This window comes from Zea mays, unplaced genomic scaffold (genome assembly GCF_902167145.1).
Source record: "Zea mays cultivar B73 unplaced genomic scaffold, Zm-B73-REFERENCE-NAM-5.0 scaffold_243, whole genome shotgun sequence".
Taxonomy (NCBI): Eukaryota; Viridiplantae; Streptophyta; class Magnoliopsida; order Poales; family Poaceae; genus Zea; species Zea mays.
In genome coordinates, this window is record NW_023366864.1 from 22,626 (window position 1) to 48,428 (window position 25,803).

Sequence of the window (25,803 nt, forward strand, 5' to 3'; positions counted from 1 at the left end):
CGTCTCAGACGTATGATGTAATCGACTATTTCCCTTCTTAATACTATTTTGAGCACTGTGTGATGATGTCCATGTTATGTAACTGCTGTGTACGTGAATAACTGATCCTGGCACGTACATGGTTCGCATTCGGTTTGCCTTCTGAAACCGGGTGTGACACGCATGCAGTCTATGACAGCTGGGGCCCGCGAGCAGCCGCGAGCGCATGCAGTCAGCTGCGGAGAGGAGAGAGAAACCGTGGAAAAGGGGAGTGCAGGTACAGGACGTGCGTTTTAGGGAGACGGATGCGGAGACTGCTGGACTGATGAATAGTGTGCTCCGCTGTGTAAAAAAGGGATACGGAGCCGCATGCGGAGTGCTGCTGGAGTTGGTCTAAGATGAGCCGAAGCCGGTGAAGGGAGAGAGAGGAAAAAAGAAATCTATCAATAATATATATACTGCTACATAGTCAGGGCCGTCCCTGTGGGGGGTGCAAGGGTGCGGCCGCACCGGGCCCCCAAAAATAGAGGGCCCCCTAGCCACTGTACGGTAGCATTTTTTCCTATTAAACCTATCTATTATAGACACAAATACGTAAAGAACGATGCGTTATTGAGTTATCGACTAGTCTTGTTTATATTCTTAAACTGTCTCAATTACTTATCGAATACTCCATCCGTTTCAAAATAGTATTTGTTTTAGTTCTTGATTTTTATGTTTATATTGATGATGATGATGAATCCACTAAAGAAGCAAAACAAATTCTATTTTGATATAGGGAGACTAGGAGAGTATTATAAACTATACATATGATGGTTGCTTTGGCAGAGAGAAGCTTTTTAAAATTAAAATATTTTTGTAAACTATTTTTTATCAACAATAACTCAAGAGATGTTAAATGGCTTGGTGATTTTATATATCGAAAAAAAGTTGTTGGATGAGATTGATCTCAATGATATAAGAGATGACTTTGTATCACAAAATGTTAAAATATGTTTTTAATAATAATATCAGATAACAAATGTTTTTTTGCTATATTTTACCTTTGTTATCTTGTAAACTTCAAAATAGTGCATAATAATTTTTATATGTCAAATATTTGATAATATATGTATATATATATATATATATATATATATATATATATATATTTGTGTGTAGATGGGCCTCAATATCGGATTTCGCACTGGGCCCCTGAAAAGTCAGGAACGGCCCTGTACATAGTACTGTATGTTAATAGTAGCAATGTCGAGAAGCTGGAGCCATAAAAAAGGTAAAGCCCGAGCAAAACCGGCTCCTGGAATTCACAAGAATCTTTCAGATTAAACAAATCTCTATGACCAACGCACTTGATCGTTAGTGTTTCAAATTTTATCATTAATAAATCCTGTCAGATTATATCCGATTCCTCTGTCCACTACATAGCTAGGCCTGTCCGACTGTCGAGTCGATCGAAACTCTCTCTGGTCTGCCTTCGTACCTCTCTAGTCATCAGTCAAACACTCAAACGGGACCCGTGCCCGACGACCGTGGAGCCCACCACCCGAACTCACCCCACGCAGGGGCGGTGTGCCAGTGGACCATTGGGCTCCAAGCCTCCAAGAACAGCGCGACGTGGGGGTGCCCTCCGGGCTCCGGCCCCTACAGCGCCTGCTACGCGTCCCCGGAAACCCACCCCCCTCGCCTCGTCCTTACCGTTATACCCCGAGTCCCCGACACAGGTCTCGCTCGCTGGTCGCCTCCCTCGTCCCTCGCATCTTCTCCCTCTTTCTCTCTCCAGCCCAGTAGCCTGTAGCCCCCCCCCCCTCCTCTCTCTCTCTCTTCCTCCCCCACTCGCACAGTGCCCAATGCCGCACAAACCCTAGTGCCCCCACTCCCAATCTCGCGCGGCGGCCATGGGAAACTGCTGCCGCTCGCCGGCCGCCGCGGCGCGGGAAGACGTCAAGTCGTCGCACTTCCCGGCCTCCGCCGGCGGGAAGAAGAAGCCCCACCAGCAGGCGCGGAACGGCGGCCCCGGCTCCGGGGAGAAGAAGCGTCTGTCGGTGCTCGGGGAGGAGGGGTGCGACGTGGGCGCCGGCGGGATCGAGGAGAAGTACGCGCTGGACCGGGAGCTGGGGCGCGGCGAGTTCGGGGTGACGTACCTGTGCATGGACCGGGGCACGCGGGAGCTGCTGGCCTGCAAGTCCATCTCCAAGCGGAAGCTGCGGACCCCCGTCGACGTGGAGGACGTGCGCCGGGAGGTGGCCATCATGCGGCACCTGCCCAGGAGCCCCAGCATCGTGTCCCTGCGGGAGGCGTGCGAGGACGACGGCGCCGTGCACCTCGTCATGGAGCTCTGCGAGGGCGGGGAGCTCTTCGACCGCATCGTCGCCAGGGGCCACTACACGGAGCGCGCGGCGGCCGCGGTCACGCGCACCATCGTCGAGGTCGTCCAGCTCTGCCACCGCCACGGCGTCATGCACCGGGACCTCAAGCCCGAGAACTTCCTCTTCGCCAACAAGAAGGAGAACTCGCCGCTCAAGGCCATCGACTTTGGTCTCTCCATCTTCTTCAAGCCCGGTAAGAGCTCCCCGGCCACCGAGATCCGTCCCTGATTTGGGCGGACCGCTGGCTGCAATTTTGGACTTTTTCGTCGATTCAGGCTGGATCCGTGGGGTGGGTTGGTAGCCGTTCTAGTTCTAGTTGGGGTGGATTATCTGTAGCGGTCGTTTCTGTAGCCACTTGCTTTTCTCATGCTTACGCAATCTAAGGCACAATTGGCCTTCATTCTTCTGCAACGTTAGCATTTCTTTGGATTCGCCTTTTCGAACAAGCTGTGGTACTGGACATGACAGCACTTATCAGCCCAAGGTAACTTCTTGCTGTTGCCTCCGATGGCATTCTTGCTAGCTTTGTTGGAGACTGTGTGGTGAGCTCAGAGATTCGAATCTAGGAGCTAGGTTGACTTGTTGCCTCGCTGCCTGCCTGCCTGCTATTTTTGGAATCTGGAAACAATTAAGCACCGTCGCTTATCTGTTTCCCAGCATAGTGACTTGTCTATAGCGACGTATACTTATTCAGGTGTTTTGGGAAAACTCAGATTATGTACAACAATATTTTGAAATACACATTTTCATATATGAGTATGTTTCAAGCAACTTCCGTTAAGACTTAGCTGTCTTAGCAGCACTCACAGGTAACTGCTTGTCTCGTTATCACCTAAACAAATGATCACTTGCTTCGGCTGCAATGCAACTATTTTTGCAATTGCTGTAAATTGTCATCTGAGAAGGGCAGGCATAGTGGTTCGAAGCAGCCTCTCGGTATTTACGGGGCAAAGGCTTGCCTCGGTTCCCTTCTTCAGACCCCACTCATGTGGCCGTCTTCCCACTTTATTTATTTGAAACTCATAAAAGCATTGTTTTCTTTTCTAGGTGAAAAGTTTTCGGAAATTGTGGGAAGTCCATACTACATGGCTCCTGAAGTCTTGAAGAGGAACTATGGACCTGAAATAGACATATGGAGCGCTGGTGTTATCTTGTATATTTTGTTATGTGGTGTTCCTCCGTTTTGGGCTGGTAAAGGATTTTATTTGTGAGAACAACTTGTCCTCTAGCATTACTTTTGTGCAAATGAGCTTACCAAGTAATAATTGCAGAGACTGAACAAGGAGTTGCACAAGCTATTCTTCGGGGAAATATAGATTTTAAGCGAGAACCCTGGCCCAATGTTTCTGACAATGCTAAAGATCTTGTTCGGCAGATGCTTCAACCTGATCCAAAACTCAGGCTAACAGCAAAGCAAGTTCTTGGTAGGTTGTATCTGTATATCGAACTTATTAACACATAGTGCTTCATTGTATTGAATGGTACATTGTATCAGATCTGTTCAGTTTAAGGGATCAACACCAGTGTTACCCAGACACCCGTGTTTTTTTTTGCCTAGCCAGATACCCAAAACCTATTTGGATAATTGTATTCCAAGTGCCATTTGGACGGTTCCTAAAAAATCTGCCAAATTGGACCCCCACACCTGAATTAGACACTGATACCACACAGGTGTCCATGTAACATGGATCAAAGATAGTTTCAGAAGTGTAGTTGGTGCCACTTCTGCAGGATCTACTCTGTATATATCCTTGTTCAAGAAGTTGGTGCAACTATAGTATGTGCCACTTCTACAGGAATAACAGGATCAAATATGACTAGGTACAGTTACGTAATGCTATGATGTAAAAGCGATTAGTGGCAAAAAAAATTGATGCATCAAAGTTGAAGTAAAAAGTGGAAGTAAATGCTTTTCAGTAGCTCTTCTGGACAGTCTTTAGAGTTAGACGTGTTTTCTTATTGCACTTCATGGTAACTTCCAGGTGTCCCAGTTACTTGTAGATTTATTCATTCTCAAAAGGAAAAGCTGGTAAAAGAAGTTTGTTTATCTAAAAACAAGATGATTGATATTGTTTTAGCAATTGGAGAATACCATTTTCTGCACTATTATACATATCAATCACTTGAGTGAATAAGATAGCACCAAGTTTGTTCATTTTTTTGCTATTTTATGCTTCAAATATTTGAGCTGCATGTTTTTAATTTTTTTTTAGATTTTGGATGGTAACCAAGAGCTATTTAAGTTTTCATGATGTATAGTTGTATACATGTTCAAAGTCCATATGGAATTACCTGGCATCCCATTTAGGGCTCATGCCTCTTTTTTGTTTCTGTTATCACAGAGCATCCCTGGCTTCAAAATGCTAAGAAAGCTCCAAATGTTCCTCTTGGAGACATTGTAAAGTCAAGGCTGAAACAGTTTTCAAGGATGAACAGATTCAAAAGAAAAGCTCTAAGGGTTCGAAACCTTTCTTTATCACGGAACTGATCTAGTGTGTTTTAGTGCACCCTTTTTCTAGATACCATCATGGAGACAGTTTGCTTTACTGACAAAGTGGTTCTTGACTAGGTTATTGCTGATCACTTGTCAGCTGAAGAGGTTGAGGACATAAAGGATATGTTCAAGGTGATGGATACTGATAATGATGGCATAGTTTCTTATGAAGAGTTAAAGAGTGGGATTGCAAAATTTGGTTCTCATCTTGCAGAATCAGAAGTGCAAATGCTTATTGAAGCTGTAAGTATGTTTTGTTTAATTAATTGAGTCACTATTGCCAGTTGTAATTGATCTGAATCACATGATTTATGCTACCATTGATGTTTGTACTCCCTCCGTACCAAATTTGTAGTCGTTTTAGGTCTTTATTTTTATGTCTATATTCAAATGAATGACAATGAATCTAGACACATACAAAACACATACATCAGTTATTGAATGCATTTTTAAAAATGCTAAAACGACTTCTATTTTGGAAGTTGGAACAGAGGGAGTATGTTGGATTGTTGGTTTTCGATGGAACCCAGCAATTTAGTTATAGTTGCACCAGGTGGTGCTTGGTGGTCCTGAAGAATTTGGAGGTTGTCATTGTGGCATCATACACATAATGAAACATTCACTCCCATTTCCCTGAAGGACTTGTGTTTTTTACTCAATTTAGATTTCTTGAAAGCTGATAATATAGGGCCTCATACGTGACATGCCATTGAACTATTTATTTGTTTAGAATTTAGTTACGCTTTTAATTTTTCCTCGATTGCTTAGATTCAGATAAGGTCATTTTTTGCTATGTCAGTGACTTCCGACTTGGTGTCAATTTGAGAACTAGGTGACATGATTGGCTTCATCTATTATTAACAAGAAGCAGGTGCTGATTGCATAGCATATCTTTGTCTTTGTAATAATAGGTGGATACAAATGGTAGAGGAGCACTAGATTATGGTGAATTTTTGGCCGTCTCACTTCATTTACAAAGGATGGCAAACGATGAGCACCTTCGGCGGGCCTTCCTATTTTTCGACAAGGATGGCAATGGTTTCATTGAGCCTGAGGAGCTTCAGGAAGCCCTGATGGAGGACGGGGGAGCTGATACCATGGACGTGGTCAATGACATATTGCAAGAAGTTGACACAGATAAGGTTAACGGTTCACCTAAGGCCCCTGAGATAGCTCTGCTGCCTTCAAATCTCATTAATTATTTCAAGTCGCAATAACCTTTGTTGTTTCTGCAGGATGGTAAAATTAGCTACGAAGAATTTGTAGCGATGATGAAGACTGGAACAGATTGGAGGAAGGCGTCGCGGCATTATTCAAGAGGGCGCTTCAATAGCCTTAGCATAAAGCTTATAAAAGATGGGTCTGTAAAACTGGGTAGCGAGTGAGGTTGTAGCTTGCTGCCGATGCTCTTCTCCACGCATTGTAGTCTGCCTCTCGGGCCCGCTAAGCAGAAACCCCCTTCCGTTTGCTAATGATTATTTTGTCTGGGATTTAGGTAGTTGGAGCCTCCCTGATTGGTTTACTCGTGTAATTAGTAGCCCTTTTCAGTATCGCTGAGGAGCATCTGCTGTAGGATGCACGCCTGCCTCCGTCTGTCTGCTCATCTCCTCCGGTGTACCCGTCGCTCAAATGGAAGTGTTGTAAAATGTTTTGGTGTTGACCTCAAATGCAATTTGCTGGTTTCGTGTACTGACACCCAAGATTCATTTGCGCCTATAAGGCTAACTGTGAAAATTTACGTCATTTGATGAGGAAATGATGAAGCGCTAGCTGATTTGTCTTGTATTCTGTTTATGCGGTGTAAAGCTAGTTTGAGTTGTGGGTTCCTTTTCAGCAGTAAGCTTGACTTAGGCTATCCAATCTCCTATCGTATCCTCTATTTTAAACTTCAATATATAAACGGTGTTCAAACAGTATCTACAGTTCCGCGTCTCCTATTTTACGCGAACCACTGGAGAAAATCTTATGGGATACGATTGGCGAAGCTGTCTGCTGAAAGCTTAAATTGAAACTGGAGTCCTCTAATTTTTAAGAGATTTCTATTTTTAAATAAAATTAGTTCATTTTTTCTTTAAAAAATAGAGTTGTCAAACTAGTGCTTAACGAGTTGTTCTCCGATAGAAAAAAAAACTAAACATGACAAGTAATAGTATAGGCCTAGTAAAAATACTCCTACAGACATGGACCAAGTGTCACACCCGGTTTTGGAAGGCAAACCGAATGCGAACTATGTACGTGCCAGGATCAGAACTCACGTACACAACGATTACATAAATGAACATCATCACACAATGCTCGAATAATAACATAAAAGAGTACTTATTACATCATAGAGTCATAGACATCCACATAGTCATTGTCTTAACAGTTAAATCAAAGTACTAGCGAAACGCAGTAAAGATAAGGCCTTCACAGGCAGCTGACTGGGGGTTGCCGCCAACCCACACCTAGAATTCGTCGTAGTCTTGGAACTCCTGGAAGTCTCCTTCCACGGCTTCACCTTCTCCTGAGCAGTGGTTACAATGCGGACAACCTGGTGTTTTGTGGTAAAGCAAGGATGAGTACACATCAACGTACTCAGCAAATGTCCCGTTTGGCTGAAGTGGACTAGCTTTATGTGGGGTTAGGCTCAAGCAGTTGCTTTTAGTTGGTCAGGTATTTATCATTAGTAGAAGCCAGATTTTAGCATTGACCAACCCGTAAACCATTTCCTCATCGAGGAAACAACATCATCATAGTCGAACCAAAACCATAACATAATCCTTGTATCTCGAACCATCTGTATCACTAATCAAAGAGGATCCCAAGGCTGCTCTTAACCGTGAGCACGGCTGATATATCAGTTTTCACTACCCTCTGCAGAGGTTGCACACTTTACCCATGAGCCATGATTCCCTTTCTACCCGGGGAGAGCTAATCCCCATTGACCACTACCTAGGTGGTCCGGCAGGGCATCACTACGTAGCTTTTACAGAGATTCCCTAGAGATCATAGCTGCCCGTTAGGTTTCTCCAGTTTGATAAACACAGTACCCCTCCCCGCAGGAGAGTGACTAACAAAGAGCAAAACGAAAGAACCTCGGCACTCAGCCTCGGCAGAGCAAGCACTGTGCCTGGACCCCATTGACGGCACGACGGCTAAGCAACTACACCTCTAGTTCACCTAATTAATCAGCTAAGGGCATCCCATTTCACCCTCATGGTTGTACTGTTATCCCGGGTGGTCTCTCAACGAACAAGTCCTTACAGAGAGGTACTCAGGAAACAACCTGAGCCCCCTAGAGTATCACAAGATCATCAACATCATCAGGATAACAGTATCATAAATAGTCACATCATGTTCATTGATTAAGTTAAGGCAGTAGCAGAGTGCTAACCATAACAACCCAGTAGGTCATCAAGGACAAAGTAAAGTGTAAAGCTAGTCAATCCTTAGGTTTCAAGTAAGTAATGCGGGGTAGTAAGTTATAAATGAATAGGACATAATGGGACAGAGGACACTTGCCTTCACCAAGCTGCTGATCAGGGATTTCCTCTGCAACCTCCTCGGGAAACACAGACTGCTCGTTGTCTACATAAAGTAATCATTCACACTATGCACTTGGGAAGATAACAAACAAAAGCAACATACAAACATATGCAGCAAAGAGATCACAAGTTCATAGCAGAAAAGGGATAGGCACTCTGGTGTTCCCTAGGTCTGGGGTAGAGGACTATACAAAGTGATTCACTATCCACTAATCAGGTTTAAGTCAGTGGTGGGATTAAATCATTACATGGTTTTAAGTTCCTAAACTTAGGTGTTTAAGTCCCTAATCTTAAGTACTCCAACTTTTATTAAAGTCTACCAATTTCTAATTATCTCAAATGGGGTTCCAATAACCTTAATCCTATCCTAATGATTAATTATTAATTGGTACATGGAAGCAGCAGGGAAACATTGTTTAAATAGATTGACAAAAACATCATGAGCATTTTGCAATTTGAAGCACTTAATTTGGAGTTCATATGACAAAGTTATGGATTTTACAAGTTTAGGGGTTAAAAATATACCCTAAATACCTATTTTGAATTAAATAAAAGGTCCAGGGACCTAACTGAGAGAAACCAGGGACGGCGGGTTCAATTTCCAGAAAACCGGGGGTCTCTTTAAGAAAACGCGCGCGCGAAGGGGTATCGGGCTACTACGGCCGTCAGATCTAAAGCGAACGGCCAGGATTAGATCCTGCGGGCGGGCGCGCGAGCGCGCGGCGGCCTGGGCGACTGACAGGCGGGACCGGGCGGGCAGCGGGGGGCGCGGGCAGGCTGACAGGCGGGGCCGGCGGGCAGAGCGAGCGCGCGGGCGGGCTAACAGGCGGGGCCCAACGGCAGGGGGACGGGGTGTGGGGGAAGCGGGCCTGGGCCGCTGGATCTCGGGCGGACGGCCAGGATTGGGCTTGGCCTAATTAAAGCGGGGCCGCCCGATCTGGGACGGACGGTGGGGATCGGGTGGCCGGCCTGGGCTTCTCCTACGGCTAGCTGGGGCGGCGGCGCTCGTCCCCGCGGCGGAGGACTCGCCGGAGACGAGGGGCGCGGGCGTTTGGCGGGTCTCTGGGGCGACCTGAGTGGCCGGGAAGGTTGGGGAGGGCACGGGGAGTCCTCTGGTGGGGTCTGGGTCGGGGCAGGGGCACCGGAGGGGGGCAGTTCACGGCGGAGCGGCTCGGCGGCGGGGTTACCCTACTCCGGCGAGGAATTAAACGCGGCAGAGAGCAAAACAAAGGTCGATAGGGGCGGGAGAGGTTCCTTACCTCAAGGCGGGCTCCGGGGACTCCTCGGCGGCGGCAATGGCGCGACGGTGGCCCGGGGCGACGGTGGCGGACCTCCGCGGCTGCACGGGGAACGGCGGGTGAGCGCGGGCAGAGAGAAATAGGGAGGGGGACAGGGAATTGGGGCGCGTCCCGGGTTGCGGACACCGGGGCGAAGCTCACCGTGGCAACGGACACGGCGGAGCTCCAATGGCGGCCGAGAAACGAGCTCGGGACGGCGGGGTTTACGGCGGCGGCGCTCTGCGTGCGCGCAGCGAGGGGGGAAGAGGGGTCTACTGGAGCGCAAATGGGGGAGGGGGAGAGGGCGAGTGGGGCTCGGGGCTCAAGTGGCCAGGGGCGGGTCAGTTGCGAGCTCCACGCGCGACGTGGGCGCGGAGAAGGCGGGCGCGCGCAGCTCGGCGGCGGTTACGTGGGGACGACGGGGCTGACAGCCCGGGCCCGCGAGCAGAGAGAGAGGGGAGAGCGGAGGTGGGCACGCGAGAGGCAGCTGCGCTGACGGGCGGGCCCGCCAGGGTAGAGAGAGCGGGGGGGGGGGGGGGGGAGAGCGCGCGCGCGGGATTGGGCCGGCTGGGCCGAAAGGCCGAGGGGGGCAGGGTGGCGGGCTTCTTTTCCTTTTCTTTTTATTCTGGAATTGTTTTCTCTTTTCTTTTTATTTTCTCTATTTGATTCAAATTCAAATAAGCCACAAATTCAAATTGGACTTTCCAAGAGTTATGCACCAAGCAAAAGTGAGATCTAGGGTTCAACATGATGCAACAATTCATACTCCCTTAGGGTTTAACTTATTAAACTATTATTACAAATAAAATAAGCACTTTTCTCCTATAGAAATAAGAAAGAAAAGAATGAGGAAGGATGAGAAAAGGGAAGTAACACCTGAATTTGTGAATATGAGCAAAGAAATTTTATACCCCCAAATTCAGAGTGTTACAAACCTATCCCCCTTAAAAGAATCTCGCCCCGAGATTCAAGGTTGGTCAGCAAAGAGTTCAGGGTATTTGGCCTTCAGATCATCTTCCCGTTCCCAGGTTGCTTCTTCCTCCGAGTGGTGACCCCATGTGAATCATCTAGGCCCCTCTAGTAATGTTTTGGTAATTAATGACAACTACTTGTGGACTAACGATTCTTGGAGAAATAAGAATGCAGGGTTGGACCACATAGAACAGGAAATGTTGAAGAGTCATACGCATTGGTTGTGGATCAGATGAAGGCAAAGGTATAATATAGGTTTTACTTTTGCCGGTCTTGAGGAGTTTAGAGAAGATACCTGACCGGATTAGTAGGCTAGATAGCCGTACTATTAAGAGGGGTCAATGACTTAGATCTGTGTAAAACTTAGTGCCTCATAGAGCATCAAGTAGTTGCATTTGCATGAGGACTAACAGCGCTTCTCATTTCGTGAGTTAAAAGTTCATTCAAGAGCATGTTTGAAATTTGAGAAGTCTTGGTCGCGCGGACTGTCCGGCCCTTGGGGGCGGACCGTCCGCGATCCTCCAGAGGGTCCGAAGTCTGACCATTTGTGTTGGCACTGTGTTCTATTGCACTGCGGACCGTCCGGGCCTTAGGGCCGGACCGTCCGCAGTCCTGACCAGAGAAAGGTAGCTTCGGGTCTGTCCCTGAATTATAGGCGGACGGTCCGCCTGTGAGGCGCGGACGGTCCGCATGTGTCTAACTCGTTTTTGAACAGGGACTGTGTGTTTTTATCGATTTGTACTACGGACTGTCCGGGTGACAAGTCCGGACAGTACTGCCTCAGGTCGCGGACCGTCCGGGAATTATAGCCGGACGGTCCGCACGTGTTAACTCCGTTTGACCCGAGGCTCGGGTGTTTGAATCTGCCAGGTCGCGGACGGTCCGGGCTTGAAGGGCGGACAGTCCGGACACACCTTTTGAGACAGCTCTGACATGTTTCAACGGTCATTATAGCCGTTATGTTGTACGGCGGACCGTCCGGCCCTAGGGCGCGGACGGTCCGCGTGTGCGCAGAATTGCCCCCCTTTGCACATAACGGTTGGATTTAGATGGGGGGCTATAAATAGAAGGGTAGCTCGTGTGTGAGAGCCCTCTTAGCCATTCCTTGAACACATTGAGCTCATTTGTGATCCTCCAACTCACTCTCTCACACTCTTTGCTTGAGATTGCATTCTAGTGAGAGATTGAGGGTTCCTAGTGCATTTGCATCATTTGGTGATCCTTGAGGCACTAGGTGGTACACCGAGCAAGCGTCGTTGGCTTGTTACTCTTGGAGGTTGCCGCCTCCTAGACGGCTCGGGTGATTGTCTCCGTCGAGCTCTCCAAGAAGATTGTGGAGAAGTCGCGGTGTTGATTGTGAGGGGTTCGCGCCTACCTCGCCGGAGCGGCAAAGGTGACATTAGTGGAATCGAGGTATTGAGTGATTTCTTGTCCACTTGGCTCAAAGATCAAGTCGTGTCTTGATAGAGGAGCAAGTGAGAGCTTGAAGTCCACCTCAACGTGGATTAGGGGTGATCGGCAAATCACCGATACCACGGGATAAATTTCGGTGTCTATTCCTTCTAGCATTACTTATTGCCTTGCAATTGATTAGTGTTTTGCTTATTGTTCTTCAAAGTATTCAATCTCCGTAGTTGTCTTTCATACATTGTTTACTTATTGACACTAGTAAATTTATTCCCCTTGTTGTATTGATTAAATTTACTTAGTATTGTTGTTTTTAGTCAAAACCGTCTATTCACCCCCCCTCTAGCCGGTGTCCTAGATCCTACAAGTGGTATCGGAGCCGAGGACTCCATTGTTTGTGGATCTAATCATCCCGGAGTGGGACAATATGGCTAGTAACAACAATGTGCACATTGGGAAGCCACCGCACTTTGATGGAAACAATTATGATTATTGGAAAATAAGAATGTCAATGCATCTTAGAGCAATGGGTGGAAAAATTTGGCAAATTGTTAGAGATGGATTTGTTGTATTGAAGGAAGATGAACCATCAGTTAGTGATAATGAGAATATCCTCACAAATGATCAAGCCATGAATGTCTTTTATGATGCTCTTGATATAAATGAGTTCAATCGTATCAAGAATCTCACAACCGCTCATGAGATTTGGGTAAAACTAATGGAAATTCATGAAGGAACTACAATTGTGAAGAGTGCCAAACTATATGTGTGCAAAGGGAAGTTTGAGCAATTTATTATGAAAGAAGATGAGAGTGTATCCGATATGTTCAATCGATTGAATGAGATTGTAAATGAACTCAAAGGACTTGGTTTTAATGTACCGGATGTGGATTTCACACACAAGTTCCTTAGATCACTTCCGGAGAAATATGAGACTATTGTGACAATGCTAGTAAGGAGTGATCTATCTACAACCTCTCCAACCGAAGTATTGGGAGAAATTCTCACTCAAGATATATTTAAGAAGTCACAAGCCGATGCTTTAAGTTTGGCAAAGAAGGTGAAAAATGAATCTATTGCTCTCAAAGCCAAGGCCTCAAAGGCAATTGAAAAGGAAGATAGCAATGATGAAGAAAATGAAAGTGAGAGTGATTGTGACATGGCTTTATTTGTAAGGAAATTCAATAAATTCATGAAGATGAAAAGAGGTCAACCTAGAAGAGGTCAAACATCTAGAAGAAATGCTTTCAATGATAGAAAATGTTTTGAGTGTAGGGAACCCGGTCACATTGCCATGAATTGTCCAAGCAAGAAGAAGAAGGGCAAAGATGAAAGTGACAAGAAGAAAAAGAAATACTATAACAAGAAGAAAGATGGCAAAGCCTACTTAGTTGAATGGGACTCGGATGATAGCTCGGATGATGATGATGATGACACCTCATCCAAGCTTAATGCCGGAATTGCCATCAAGGAAGCTCCCTCACTCTTCTCATCCCCCCATTGTCTCATGGCAAAGGGAGATGCTAAGGTAAAAATCATCACCGATTTAAATGATATAAATGATGATGATGATATCGATGATGTTGATGATGATGGCTATTCATATGATGATCTTGTTAGAATGTTAGGTGAGGCCGATGACTACATGCACAAAGAAAAAGAAAAATTTAAGGCCTTGAAGGAATTGTATAAAAACCTCCAAGTGTCTTTTGAGGAGCTCAAGACCTCTCACAATGATCTCAAAGAAAATTGTGAGAAGCTTGCGGATGCTCAAAAATCATCTATTGTGCATGAAGTTGAGGTGGTCACTAAGGATGTTGGAGTCACTTGTGACTTACTTGATAGTCTTACAAGTGAACCACTACCTACTAACTCTATTTGTGATAAATGCAAAATTTCTCTCAATGATAATATTGCTCTTGATGAATCAAAAATTATTGTTGAGAATGAAGTGTTAGTGGATAGAATAAATACTCTAACTCATGACCTAGAAAAGGCATATGGTGGTAAGAAGAAGTTGGATTTCATATTGGGAAGTCAACGATGTTCTCTCAACCGTGAAGGTCTTGGATATGTTCCCAAGAAAGGAAAGAATGCTTTTGTAAAGCAAAAGACATTGTTTGTGAAAGAATGTGACAAAGTGTGTCACAAGTGTCACAAAAAGGGACATGTTAAGAAAAATTGTCCCAAGTTCAAACATGTATCCTCCACTTGTTTTGAGCATTGTTATGTTCTTTCTCATAATGCAAAAGGTGTTCATGCTAAATTTGTTGGTACTTCAATTGTTGGAAACAAAAAGAAAGCTATTTGGGTGCCAAAGACCTTGGTCACTAACATCCAAGGACCCAAGCAAGTTTGGGTACCTAAAAGAGATTGATTTCCTTTTGTAGGTAAACTACAAGGCGGGAGGGAATCATTGGGTGTTGGATAGTGGATGTACTCAACACATGACCGGGGATATGAAGATGTTTACCCAAATGAGTGAGGAAGATTGCTCAAATTATGATAGTATCACATTTGGAGATAATCGTAAAGGAAAGGTTAAAGGTTTGGGTAAAATTGCTATTTCAAATGATCATTCTATATCAAATGTGCTATTGGTTGAGTCTTTGAACTTTAATTTACTTTCCGTAGCTCAATTATGTGATTTAGGATTTTGTTGCAATTTCACAGTTGAAGATGTTATTATCTCTAGTGTTGACGGTAGCAATCTTAAATTTAAAGGTTTTAGACATGAAAATCTTTATCTTGTTGATTTCTCATCTAATGAGGCAAAGCTCACAACTTGCTTATTTTCAAAAGCTTCACTAGGTTGGTTATGGCATAGAAGACTTGGTCATGTTGGGATGAAGCAACTCAATCGGTTAACCAAGCATGACTTAGTTCGAGGCTTGAAAGATGTGAAGTTTGAAAAGAACAAATTGTGTAGCTCTTGTCAAGCCGGTAAGCAAGTGGCAAATACTCATCCAAATAAAAGTCAAATGTCCACTCATCGACCTTTGGAATTACTTCACATGGATTTATTTGGGCCCACATCTTTTGTAAGTATTGGTGGTAATTCTTATTGTCTTGTGATTGTGGATGACTATTCAAGATTTACTTGGGTTTATTTTCTACGAGACAAATCCAATGTGTTTGAAACATTCAAGTCATTTGCTATATTGGCTCAAAATCAATTTGATTTCGACATCAAAAAGGTTAGAAGTGATAATGGGTCGGAATTCAAAAATGCAAGAATTGATCAATATTGTGATGACAAGGGTATCAAACATGAATTCTCTTCCAAATATACCCCGGAACAAAACGGTATTGTTGAAAGAAAGAATAGAACTCTTATTGATATGGCAAGGTCTATGTTAGCGGAATATAATATATCGGATTCTTATTGGGCCGAGGCAATAAATACCGCTTGTCATTCATCAAATAGACTATATTGTCACAAACTCTTGAAGAAAACTCCATATGAATTGCTCATTGGTAGAAAGCCAAATATCTCATATTTTAGGGTATTTGGTTGCAAATGTTATATTTTGAGAAAGGGAAGCCGGCTTTCTAAATTTGAGAAGAAATGTGATGAGGGTTTTCTTCTTGGATATTCATCAAATAGTAAGGCTTATAGAGTCTTCAACAAAACTCATGGTATTATTGAGGAAGCATATGATGTTGAATTTGATGAAACAAATGGGTCTCAAGATGAGAGTGATAATCTCGATGATGTTGGGGGAACTCAATTGATAAATGCAATGAAAACAATGGCCATTGGTGAAATAAAACCTAAGGAAGATGATGATGAAGATAGTGTGGTTGTTATTCCTTCATCCTCAACTATAAATGAGGAAGATCACCAAAGCAAACCACTCGATGAAACCATGGATACTCATGATCAAGGTACTTCAAGACCTACGGTTTCTCCTAATGCTTCATCAAGCAACTATCAAACGGTATCAAGAATTCATCATTCCATTGTGAAGGATCACCCGGTTGATCAAATTGTGGGTGATATTAGTAAGGGTGTTCAAACTCGCTCTCGCATAGCTTCATTTTGTGAACATTTCTCTTTTGTATCTTGTATGGAACCTAACCGTGTAGATGAAGCTCTACTTGATGTTGATTGGGTGAATGCAATGCATGAAGAATTAAATAACTTCACTCGAAATGAAGTTTGGGAGCTTGTTGAGAGACCAAAGAACCACAATGTTATTGGTACAAAATGGGTGTTCCGCAACAAGCACAATGAAGATGGTGTGGTAGTAAGAAACAAGGCAAGATTAGTTGCACAAGGATATACTCAAATTGAAGGATTGGATTTTGGGGAGACATTTGCTCCCGTAGCAAGATTAGAAGCAATCCGGATTCTACTTGCTTATGCTTGTGCACACAATATCAAGCTCTACCAAATGGATGTAAAGAGTGCCTTTCTAAATGGTAAGATTAGTGAACTAGTGTATGTTGAACAACCTCCCGGTTTTGAGGACCCCAAAAGACCTAACCATGTGTTCAAGCTCTCTAAAGCTCTCTATGGGCTTAAGCAAGCTCCACGCGCTTGGTATGAAAGGCTTAGGGATTTCTTGCTTTCCAAAGACTTCAAAATTGGGAAGGTTGACACTACTCTATTCACTAAAAGAATTGGTAAAGATTTATTTGTTTGTCAAATCTACGTTGATGATATTATTTTTGGATCTACTAATGAATTATTTTGTGAGGAGTTCGGAAAAATGATGTCAAAGGAATTTGAAATGTCTATGATAGGAGAATTGAGCTTCTTTCTTGGCCTTCAAATCAAACAATTGAAAGATGGAATTTTTATAAGTCAATCAAAATATTTGAGGGACATGCTCAAGAAGTTTGGTTTAGAAAATGCTAAGCCTATCAAGACTCCAATGGCAACAAATGGTCATCTAGACTTAGATGAAGGAGGTACAATAGTTGATCAAAAACTTTATCGTTCAATAATTGGTAGTTTGCTTTATATTACCGCATCTAGGCCCGATGTTATGTTTAGTGTATGCATGTGTGCTCGATTTCAAGCTTCTCCTAGAGAGATTCACTTGAAGGCCGCTAAAAGGATTCTAAGATATTTGAAGTATACTCCCAATATTGGTCTATGGTATCCCAAAGGTGCTCAATTTGAATTAATTGGATATTCGGATTCGGACTATGCGGGGTGCAAAGTTGATAGAAAAAGCACCTCCGGTTGTTGTCAATTTCTTGGTAGATCTCTTGTTTCATGGTCTTCTAAGAAACAAAATTCGGTTGCTCTATCTACCGCCGAGGCGGAATATATATCGGCCGGAAATTGTTGTGCTCAACTATTATGGATGAAACAAACCTTATTGGACTATGGAATTATTTTCAAGAATGTGCCTCTCATGTGTGATAATGAGAGTGCGGTGAAATTGGCTACCAATCCGGTCCAACATTCAAGAACCAAGCATATTGATATACGGCATCACTTCTTAAGAGATCATGTTGGCAAGGGAGATATCTCTATTTATTCCATTGGCACCGATGATCAATTAGCAGACATTTTTACAAAACCTTTGGATGAAACAAGATTTTGTTCTCTAAGAAGTGAAATGAATGTGATTGATATCTCTAATGTGACTTGAAGTTGATCACACATGTGTCGCCTTGCATCTTGGGTCTAAGTATGTTTTTTTTGTGCTATTTATTTGGTATTATTTGTGCATTTTTCATTTCTAATTACTCTAGATAGTTTAATTCAAAAATCTTGCATTTCTCAAATACATCATAAGTATATGCATGCATACCAACTTTTGGATTGGTCAAAATGTCCATATATGAGCACCAATTCGGATTCGGAATTCAAAATCAGAAAGTGGACAGAAATTGGAAAAATGAGTATCAGGCCGCGGACCGTCCGCCCATGGACCGCGGACCGTCCGCAGCATCAAGCAATGGACAGTCCGAGCAGCCTCGCAGACTGTCTGAGGTCATCAGGACGCGGACCGTCCGCCGCCCCCGCGCGGACCGTCCGCGACAGGGCAGAAAAAGGACCAGAGCCCGCAGACTTGCCAGTTGTGCCTATTCGGTTGTTCTCTCTTGCTCTCCACTCGCTATATCCTCTCTTGTGTCGAGTGTGCGCGGACCGTGAAGTGAAGTTGCGTGCGGACAGTCCGACAGCTTGCTGCACCATTCCCTCAACATGTCTTCATCACGGTATCTTCAAATCTTGTGGATTTAATCAAATTTCATCAACTTTGAGATTATTTGGGTTTCTTCTCTGATCTGAAATTGAGCAGTGGGTTTCAAAATCTGATTGGTGGGATTGTTAGTTCTTCTCAATATCAATGCTATGCAAAATTTTCAACTTATTTGGCTGGGTATTATCTGCAAAACCATCAAATTGAACACTTGTGGCGGCTAGGGTTCTTGGAGTCGCCCCTGGTCGGTCGCGGACCGTCCGCCTGGTGGACGCGGACCGTCCGGGCCTCTGGCGCGGACCGTCCGGCCCCCTAGCGCGGACAGTCCGGACCCTGGCAGAGCATTACAGTTCCATTCCTTTTATAAATGGTGATTGGTTTCAATTATTCATCTATGGATGTTTGTCACATTGTTGCAGTGGTCTTGGTGGTCTACGCAAGAAACTTGCAGGTCGCTTTAAATCCAAGCGCCCTCGAGGAAATGATGATGATTATGTACCAACCACTGATTCAGAAGCCCAATCCTCAGCTGGGGGCACTGAATCCATGGATGCGGAAGATTTTCCTCATGTTCATCCTGATTATCCCATTGATATCCAAGGATGGACTTTCCCAAAGCGGAGATTTTCTATGACTGAGTACTGCTCTCGACGGACTGTGAATCAGTATGCTCTGCCATCAGATACCAACATCCAGTTTTTCCACACGCAGCTGCAGTTTGATGTTTTCTGGGGCACCCTGGTGGATACTAATTTCCATAAGCATCAGGTGATTGATTGGTCATTCCTGCTCAGTCAATCAGTCATGGAGGGTTTGATCCCTAAGTTTGAGGCATGCGGACTATATCAGTTTATGGGGCAGCGCACAGATTTTAATGAAATGGCTGTTAAGCAATTCTTGGCTACCTCAGAGATTGATATTGCAGAAGAATCCATCACCTGGATGACTGGCTTCAAGCGCTACTCTGCTTCTTTTGCTGACTTTGCAGCTGCCAACAGTCTGAACTATGGCACCATTTCTGCTGGAGTGGATCTTTATACTGAAGACAATTTTGAGGATTTTGTGCAGTTTTATGAGCCAGCCAGACTTGGTATACCCAGGAGATTTGGTGAGACAGCAGGACTCAGACATCATCCTGCTGTCATCAACAAGATTGCCAGAGTCACCATCCTTCCCAAGAGTGGTGATAAGAGTAAAATCAGGGAGAAGTTCTGGAACATAATTCATCACATTATGAATGGAGAAGTCATGAACATTGTTCTTTTCATGATGAGGCAGCTTAATGATTTAAAGATGGACAAGAATCAAAACTTGGCATATGCTCCATACATTATGGCTCTTATCAAATCCAAGACAAGATTTGAGGGCCCATGTGAGATTGTCCACACTCCATTCAGGCCTTTTAAGAATGAGATAGGGTTTCTCACCAGGCCACTCACTCCATTCCCAGATGATGAGGAAGACCCTGGCTATGAGGGTGGAGCAGCGCCTAATGTTGAGGAACAGCAGATGCCTCCTCCTCCACCTCCTCCTCAGCCTCAGCACTATTGGGAGCCTGCTCCAGGATATTTTGATCCTTATTTTCACAACATGCAGCAAGGGCTGGAGGCTCATATTGATACTCGATTTGAGGGGTTGATGTCACATGTGGATCACCGCCTCGATGACATGCGGTCTCGCTTTGACGACAACTGGGATGTGCTCAACTCTGAATTTTCTGACCTTCGTGATCACATTCACACTAATGTCACTGATCCCATCATGTCAAGGCTGAATAATATGCAACAAAGCTTTCAAGATAACATGGGTGCTCTCTCCAGTCAGTTTGATAATCTTTCTACAACTGACAACATGCATGATATCAGTCAGAGGCAGCAGCAGCTCCAGCAGGACTTTGACCAGTTCTCCTCCCTGTTTGACACCTTCCGCACTCATTATTACCACATGCATCCTCCGCCGAGTGATCAGTAAGGCCTCTCCTTTGTGGCAATTGATGCCAAAGGGGGAGAGAAGTGATGAGAAGTTGTCAGGCGTCTCCTTCAGGGGGAGTTGGTGGTTCTATGTGGACACTAAGACCATGCATATGCATTTTATTTTTTTTGTGCCGTTTTAGTTTATGTCTTATGCATTTGGAACTTGGTTCGATCTATTAACTCTATGTCGTATGTCTGTGGATTATTATCTGTAATATTCTGTGGGATGAACTATGTTTTAGTTCAAATTACTCTGTGTGTGGTTAATCGAGATGTGATTATAATTGCTGCGCTCACTCTACGAATCATCGCTTGTATGTCTCGATAACCATGTTTGTAGGAAAGTCTCCATCAAGCTCTAATATATTATGTGTGTTATATCTTCAACTTCAAATAATCCTGCACACACTTAGGGGGAGCCCTTCTTGCATACTGAGTTTCTATTGGGATTTATCTATCTTTTGGACAGAACTTCAATTCAAGATAAGTCCTATGAAACTCATCTCCAAAATCTATTTTATACCTTAGGTATGAGAGAGATTTGGAGAAACTAAACTTCTCTTTAATATACTATGTGGTGTTGTCATCAATTACCAAAAAGGGGGAGATTGTGAATCATCTAGGCCCCTCTAGTAATGTTTTGGTAATTAATGACAACTACTTGTGGACTAACGATTCTTGGAGAAATAAGAATGCAGGGTTGGACCACATAGAACAGGAAATGTTGAAGAGTCATACGCATTGGTTGTGGATCAGATGAAGGCAAAGGTATAATATAGGTTTTACTTTTGCCGGTCTTGAGGAGTTTAGAGAAGATACCTGACCGGATTAGTAGGCTAGATAGCCGTACTATTAAGAGGGGTCAATGACTTAGATCTGTGTAAAACTTAGTGCCTCATAGAGCATCAAGTAGTTGCATTTGCATGAGGACTAACAGCGCTTCTCATTTCGTGAGTTAAAAGTTCATTCAAGAGCATGTTTGAAATTTGAGAAGTCTTGGTCGCGCGGACTGTCCGGCCCTTGGGGGCGGACCGTCCGCGATCCTCCAGAGGGTCCGAAGTCTGACCATTTGTGTTGGCACTGTGTTCTATTGCACTGCGGACCGTCCGGGCCTTAGGGCCGGACCGTCCGCAGTCCTGACCAGAGAAAGGTAGCTTCGGGTCTGTCCCTGAATTATAGGCGGACGGTCCGCCTGTGAGGCGCGGACGGTCCGCATGTGTCTAACTCGTTTTTGAACAGGGACTGTGTGTTTTTATCGATTTGTACTACGGACTGTCCGGGTGACAAGTCCGGACAGTACTGCCTCAGGTCGCGGACCGTCCGGGAATTATAGCCGGACGGTCCGCACGTGTTAACTCCGTTTGACCCGAGGCTCGGGTGTTTGAATCTGCCAGGTCGCGGACGGTCCGGGCTTGAAGGGCGGACAGTCCGGACACACCTTTTGAGACAGCTCTGACATGTTTCAACGGTCATTATAGCCGTTATGTTGTACGGCGGACCGTCCGGCCCTAGGGCGCGGACGGTCCGCGTGTGCGCAGAATTGCCCCCCTTTGCACATAACGGTTGGATTTAGATGGGGGGCTATAAATAGAAGGGTAGCTCGTGTGTGAGAGCCCTCTTAGCCATTCCTTGAACACATTGAGCTCATTTGTGATCCTCCAACTCACTCTCTCACACTCTTTGCTTGAGATTGCATTCTAGTGAGAGATTGAGGGTTCCTAGTGCATTTGCATCATTTGGTGATCCTTGAGGCACTAGGTGGTACACCGAGCAAGCGTCGTTGGCTTGTTACTCTTGGAGGTTGCCGCCTCCTAGACGGCTCGGGTGATTGTCTCCGTCGAGCTCTCCAAGAAGATTGTGGAGAAGTCGCGGTGTTGATTGTGAGGGGTTCGCGCCTACCTCGCCGGAGCGGCAAAGGTGACATTAGTGGAATCGAGGTATTGAGTGATTTCTTGTCCACTTGGCTCAAAGATCAAGTCGTGTCTTGATAGAGGAGCAAGTGAGAGCTTGAAGTCCACCTCAACGTGGATTAGGGGTGATCGGCAAATCACCGATACCACGGGATAAATTTCGGTGTCTATTCCTTCTAGCATTACTTATTGCCTTGCAATTGATTAGTGTTTTGCTTATTGTTCTTCAAAGTATTCAATCTCCGTAGTTGTCTTTCATACATTGTTTACTTATTGACACTAGTAAATTTATTCCCCTTGTTGTATTGATTAAATTTACTTAGTATTGTTGTTTTTAGTCAAAACCGTCTATTCACCCCCCCTCTAGCCGGTGTCCTAGATCCTACACCCCATCTGACTTTGCACATTCTGATGGTGTTCCTCCGGGTGACCCTGTCTGCAAACTCCAGAATCTGCGTTGGCTTTTCTATGTATGTCAGATCCTCCTGGACCTCCAAACCCTCCACTGGTAACTGTTCTTCTGGTACTCGCAGACACTTCTTCAATTGCGACACATGGAACACATTATGCACAGCTGACAAGCTCTCTGGTAGGTTGAGCTGGTAGGCCACTTCTCCACGCTTTGCTTGAATCTGATATGGTCCAACGTACCGGGGTGCTAACTTGCCTTTAACTCCGAACCTTCTGACTCCCCTGATAGGTGACACCTTCAGATAGACGTAGTCTCCCACTTCAAAACTCAGTTCCCTTCTCCTTCTGTCAGCATAGCTTCGCTGTCTTGACTGGGCTGTCTTCAGGTTCTCCCGAACCATTTTGATATTCTCTTCGGCTTCAAGCAAGATGTCAGGGCCAAACACCTGTCTCTCTCCAGGCTGGTCCCAATGCAGCGGAGTCCTACAACTCCGCCCATAGAGTGCCTGAAACGGCGACATCTTCAAGCTGGCCTGGTAACTATTGTTGTAGGAGAATTCTGCATAAGGTAATCTTTTGTCCCATCCTGACTTGTCTTGCAACGCACAGGCTCTCAACATGTCTTCTAGGATCTGATTAGTTCTTTCAGTCTGACCGTCTGTCTGCGGGTGATAAGCTGAGCTGAAGTTCAAATGTGTGCCCAAAGCTTCTTGTAGCTGCTGCCAAAAATGAGAGGTGAACTGCGTTCCTCGATCTGACACTATCTTCTTCGGCACACCATGAAGGCAGACTATCCGTGACATGTATAACTCAGCTAACGTTGCTCCGGTGTATGTCGTCTTCACAGGTATGAAATGGGCCACCTTTGTTAAGCGGTCCACAACCACCCAGATGGAATCATAACCGGCCCGGGTACGAGGTAGGCCAACTATAAAATCCATCCCGATCTCATCCCACTTCCACTGAGGAATCCACAATGGCTGCAACAATCCGGCAGGCCTCTGATGCTCTGCTTTGGTTCTCTGACAGCTATCGCAGATGGCGACATATTCTGCGATCTCTCTTTTCATACCATACCACCAAAACCTTCTTTTTAAGTCCTGGTACATCTTCTCACTTCCAGGGTGTATGGAGTAGGCTGTCTCATGAGCTTCCTTGAGGATCAGTTCCCGAATAGGTTTGAGGTCGGGAACACACAATCGGTCCTTGAACCATATTACCCCTTCTTCATCCTCTCGAAAGTCTTTGCCTCTTCCTTCTAAGATCAGCTGCCGGATCTTGTTGATGTTTTCATCATCCTTCTGCCCTTCTTTGATCTCCCGTTCTAGGGTGGGCTCTAATTCCACTGTTACTCCTTGCGTACTGTTCAGGAAATCGAGGCTCAGTCTGTCGAACTCTTTGGCTAACTCATACGGCATCGGGTACGAGGCCAACATATTGACTTGACTCTTCCTGCTCAGAGCATCTGCAACAACATTGGCTTTGCCTGGATGGTAATGTATCTCCAACTCATAGTCCTTGATCAATTCCAACCATCTTCGTTGCCTCATGTTTAACTCTGACTGGGTGAATATGTACTTCAGACTTTTATGATCTGTGTAGATGTCGCACTTCTGCCCATACAGGTAATGTCTCCAGGTCTTTAAGGCATGAACCACTGCTGCCAACTCCAGGTCATGGGTGGGATAATTTTTCTCGTGGATCTTCAGTTGCCGAGATGAGTATGCTACAACTCTTCCTTCTTGCATTAGCACACATCCCAATCCGGTGTAAGAAGCGTCGCAATACCCTGAGAATGACTTGTGAACATCAGGCAGGACTAACACAGGAGCTGTAGTCAATCTATTCTTCAGTTCTTCGAATGCTTCCTGACACTTTTGGGTCCACTTAAACTCAACTTTCTTTGCTAGTAACGCTGTCATTGGCCTAGCAATCTTTGAGAAGCCTTCAATGAAACGCCTATAATATCCAGCCATTCCAATGAAGCTCTTGATCCCACGAACATCCTTCGGTGCTTTCCAGTTCAGGATATCTGCTACTTTCTTCGGATCCACTGCCAACCCATCTTGATTTATGATGTGACCCAGAAATAAGACTTCATGAATCCAGAACTCGCATTTGCCTAGCTTGGCATACAACTGATGCTCTCGAAGTCTTTGCAATACCATCTTCAAATGCTCTACATGATCTTCCTCACTTTGAGAGTATATGAGAATGTCATCGATGAACACTACCACAAACTTGTCTAGATAGTCCATGAACACACTGTTCATCAGGTACATAAAGAAGGCTGGCGCATTTGTCAAACCAAAAGACATAACTGTAAACTCATATAACCCATACTTGGTGATGAATGCCGTCTTCGGTATGTCCGAGGGTCGGATTCTGAGTTGATGGTAACCTAACCTCAGGTCTATCTTCGAGAATACGCTGGCACCTCTGAGCTGGTCGAACAAATCTTCTATCCTTGGCAGGGGGTACTTGTTCTTGACAGTGACTTCATTCAAGGCTCTATAGTCTATGCACATCCTTTTGGTACCATCTTTCTTCTCTACAAACAACACTGGAGCGGCCCAAGGCGAGGTACTTGGCCTGATGTAACCCTTCTCTAACATCTCGTCTATCTGCTTCTTGAGTTCCACCAATTCTGGTCCAGACACTCGATAGGCTCTTTTGGAAATGGGGGCGGTACCAGGGATAAGCTCTATGGCAAATTCGACTTTTCTCTCGGGTGGCATGCCCGTTAGCTGTCACACCCGGTTCCAGGGGGTAGAACCGAGCGCATACCATATGTGTGCCAGGATCCATTTCCACACATATGTTGACGTCACAAGTGTAATATATCAAAAGACAATGCAATAAAGGCGTAAAGAGAGTATAAAACTTTATTACATCATCTGAGACATTGTGTCTTAAACAAGTATCACATCAAAGTAAGCGGAAATAAACAACTGGGCAATCTCCCACAGGAAGATGACCGGCGCATCGTTAGACTTAGAAATCATCGTCGTCGATAAAATCTCCATCAAAGTCTCCAGCATCACCCTCTGATCAAAATTAAGCAAGGGTGAGCTCACTTATGGTCGGGGCTCAGCAAGTGGGGGAAAAACTAATGCAGGTATAACAAGGTGAGGCTAAGGTTGAGCAGTAAGCATTTTAGTTGGTCAACGTTTTATTAACATCACCTGTCTTACTAATAAGTGTGAGTCCCAAATATCCCATTTAAACAAAGGAATATGAATATAGCAAAAACACTTAAGTGAAATCACTTAAGCAAATTATTGGCAGATCATCGGATCTCAATTTAATTCCATCTTCAAGTT

General features: G+C 44.7%; 2 protein-coding genes across 2 annotated transcripts; both read left to right on the top strand.

Moving 5' to 3' along the window:
• The first annotated feature begins 1,822 nt into the window (after nt 1-1,822).
• On the top strand, nt 1,823-6,530 carry LOC100273840 (uncharacterized). Its single transcript, NM_001358396.1, has 7 exons — nt 1,823-2,538; nt 3,393-3,536; nt 3,617-3,769; nt 4,688-4,803; nt 4,915-5,082; nt 5,751-5,981; nt 6,075-6,530. The coding sequence occupies exons 1-7, from the start codon at nt 1,875-1,877 to the stop codon at nt 6,222-6,224; spliced, it is 1,626 nt and encodes a 541-aa protein (NP_001345325.1). The 5' UTR covers nt 1,823-1,874; the 3' UTR covers nt 6,225-6,530.
• An 11,550-nt stretch (nt 6,531-18,080) lies between these two features.
• On the top strand, nt 18,081-20,404 carry LOC100192860 (uncharacterized). The gene is made up of 2 exons (NM_001138049.1): nt 18,081-18,202; nt 18,606-20,404. The coding sequence occupies exons 1-2, from the start codon at nt 18,189-18,191 to the stop codon at nt 20,155-20,157; spliced, it is 1,566 nt and encodes a 521-aa protein (NP_001131521.1). The 5' UTR covers nt 18,081-18,188; the 3' UTR covers nt 20,158-20,404.
• The last annotated feature ends 5,399 nt before the right edge of the window (nt 20,405-25,803 follow it).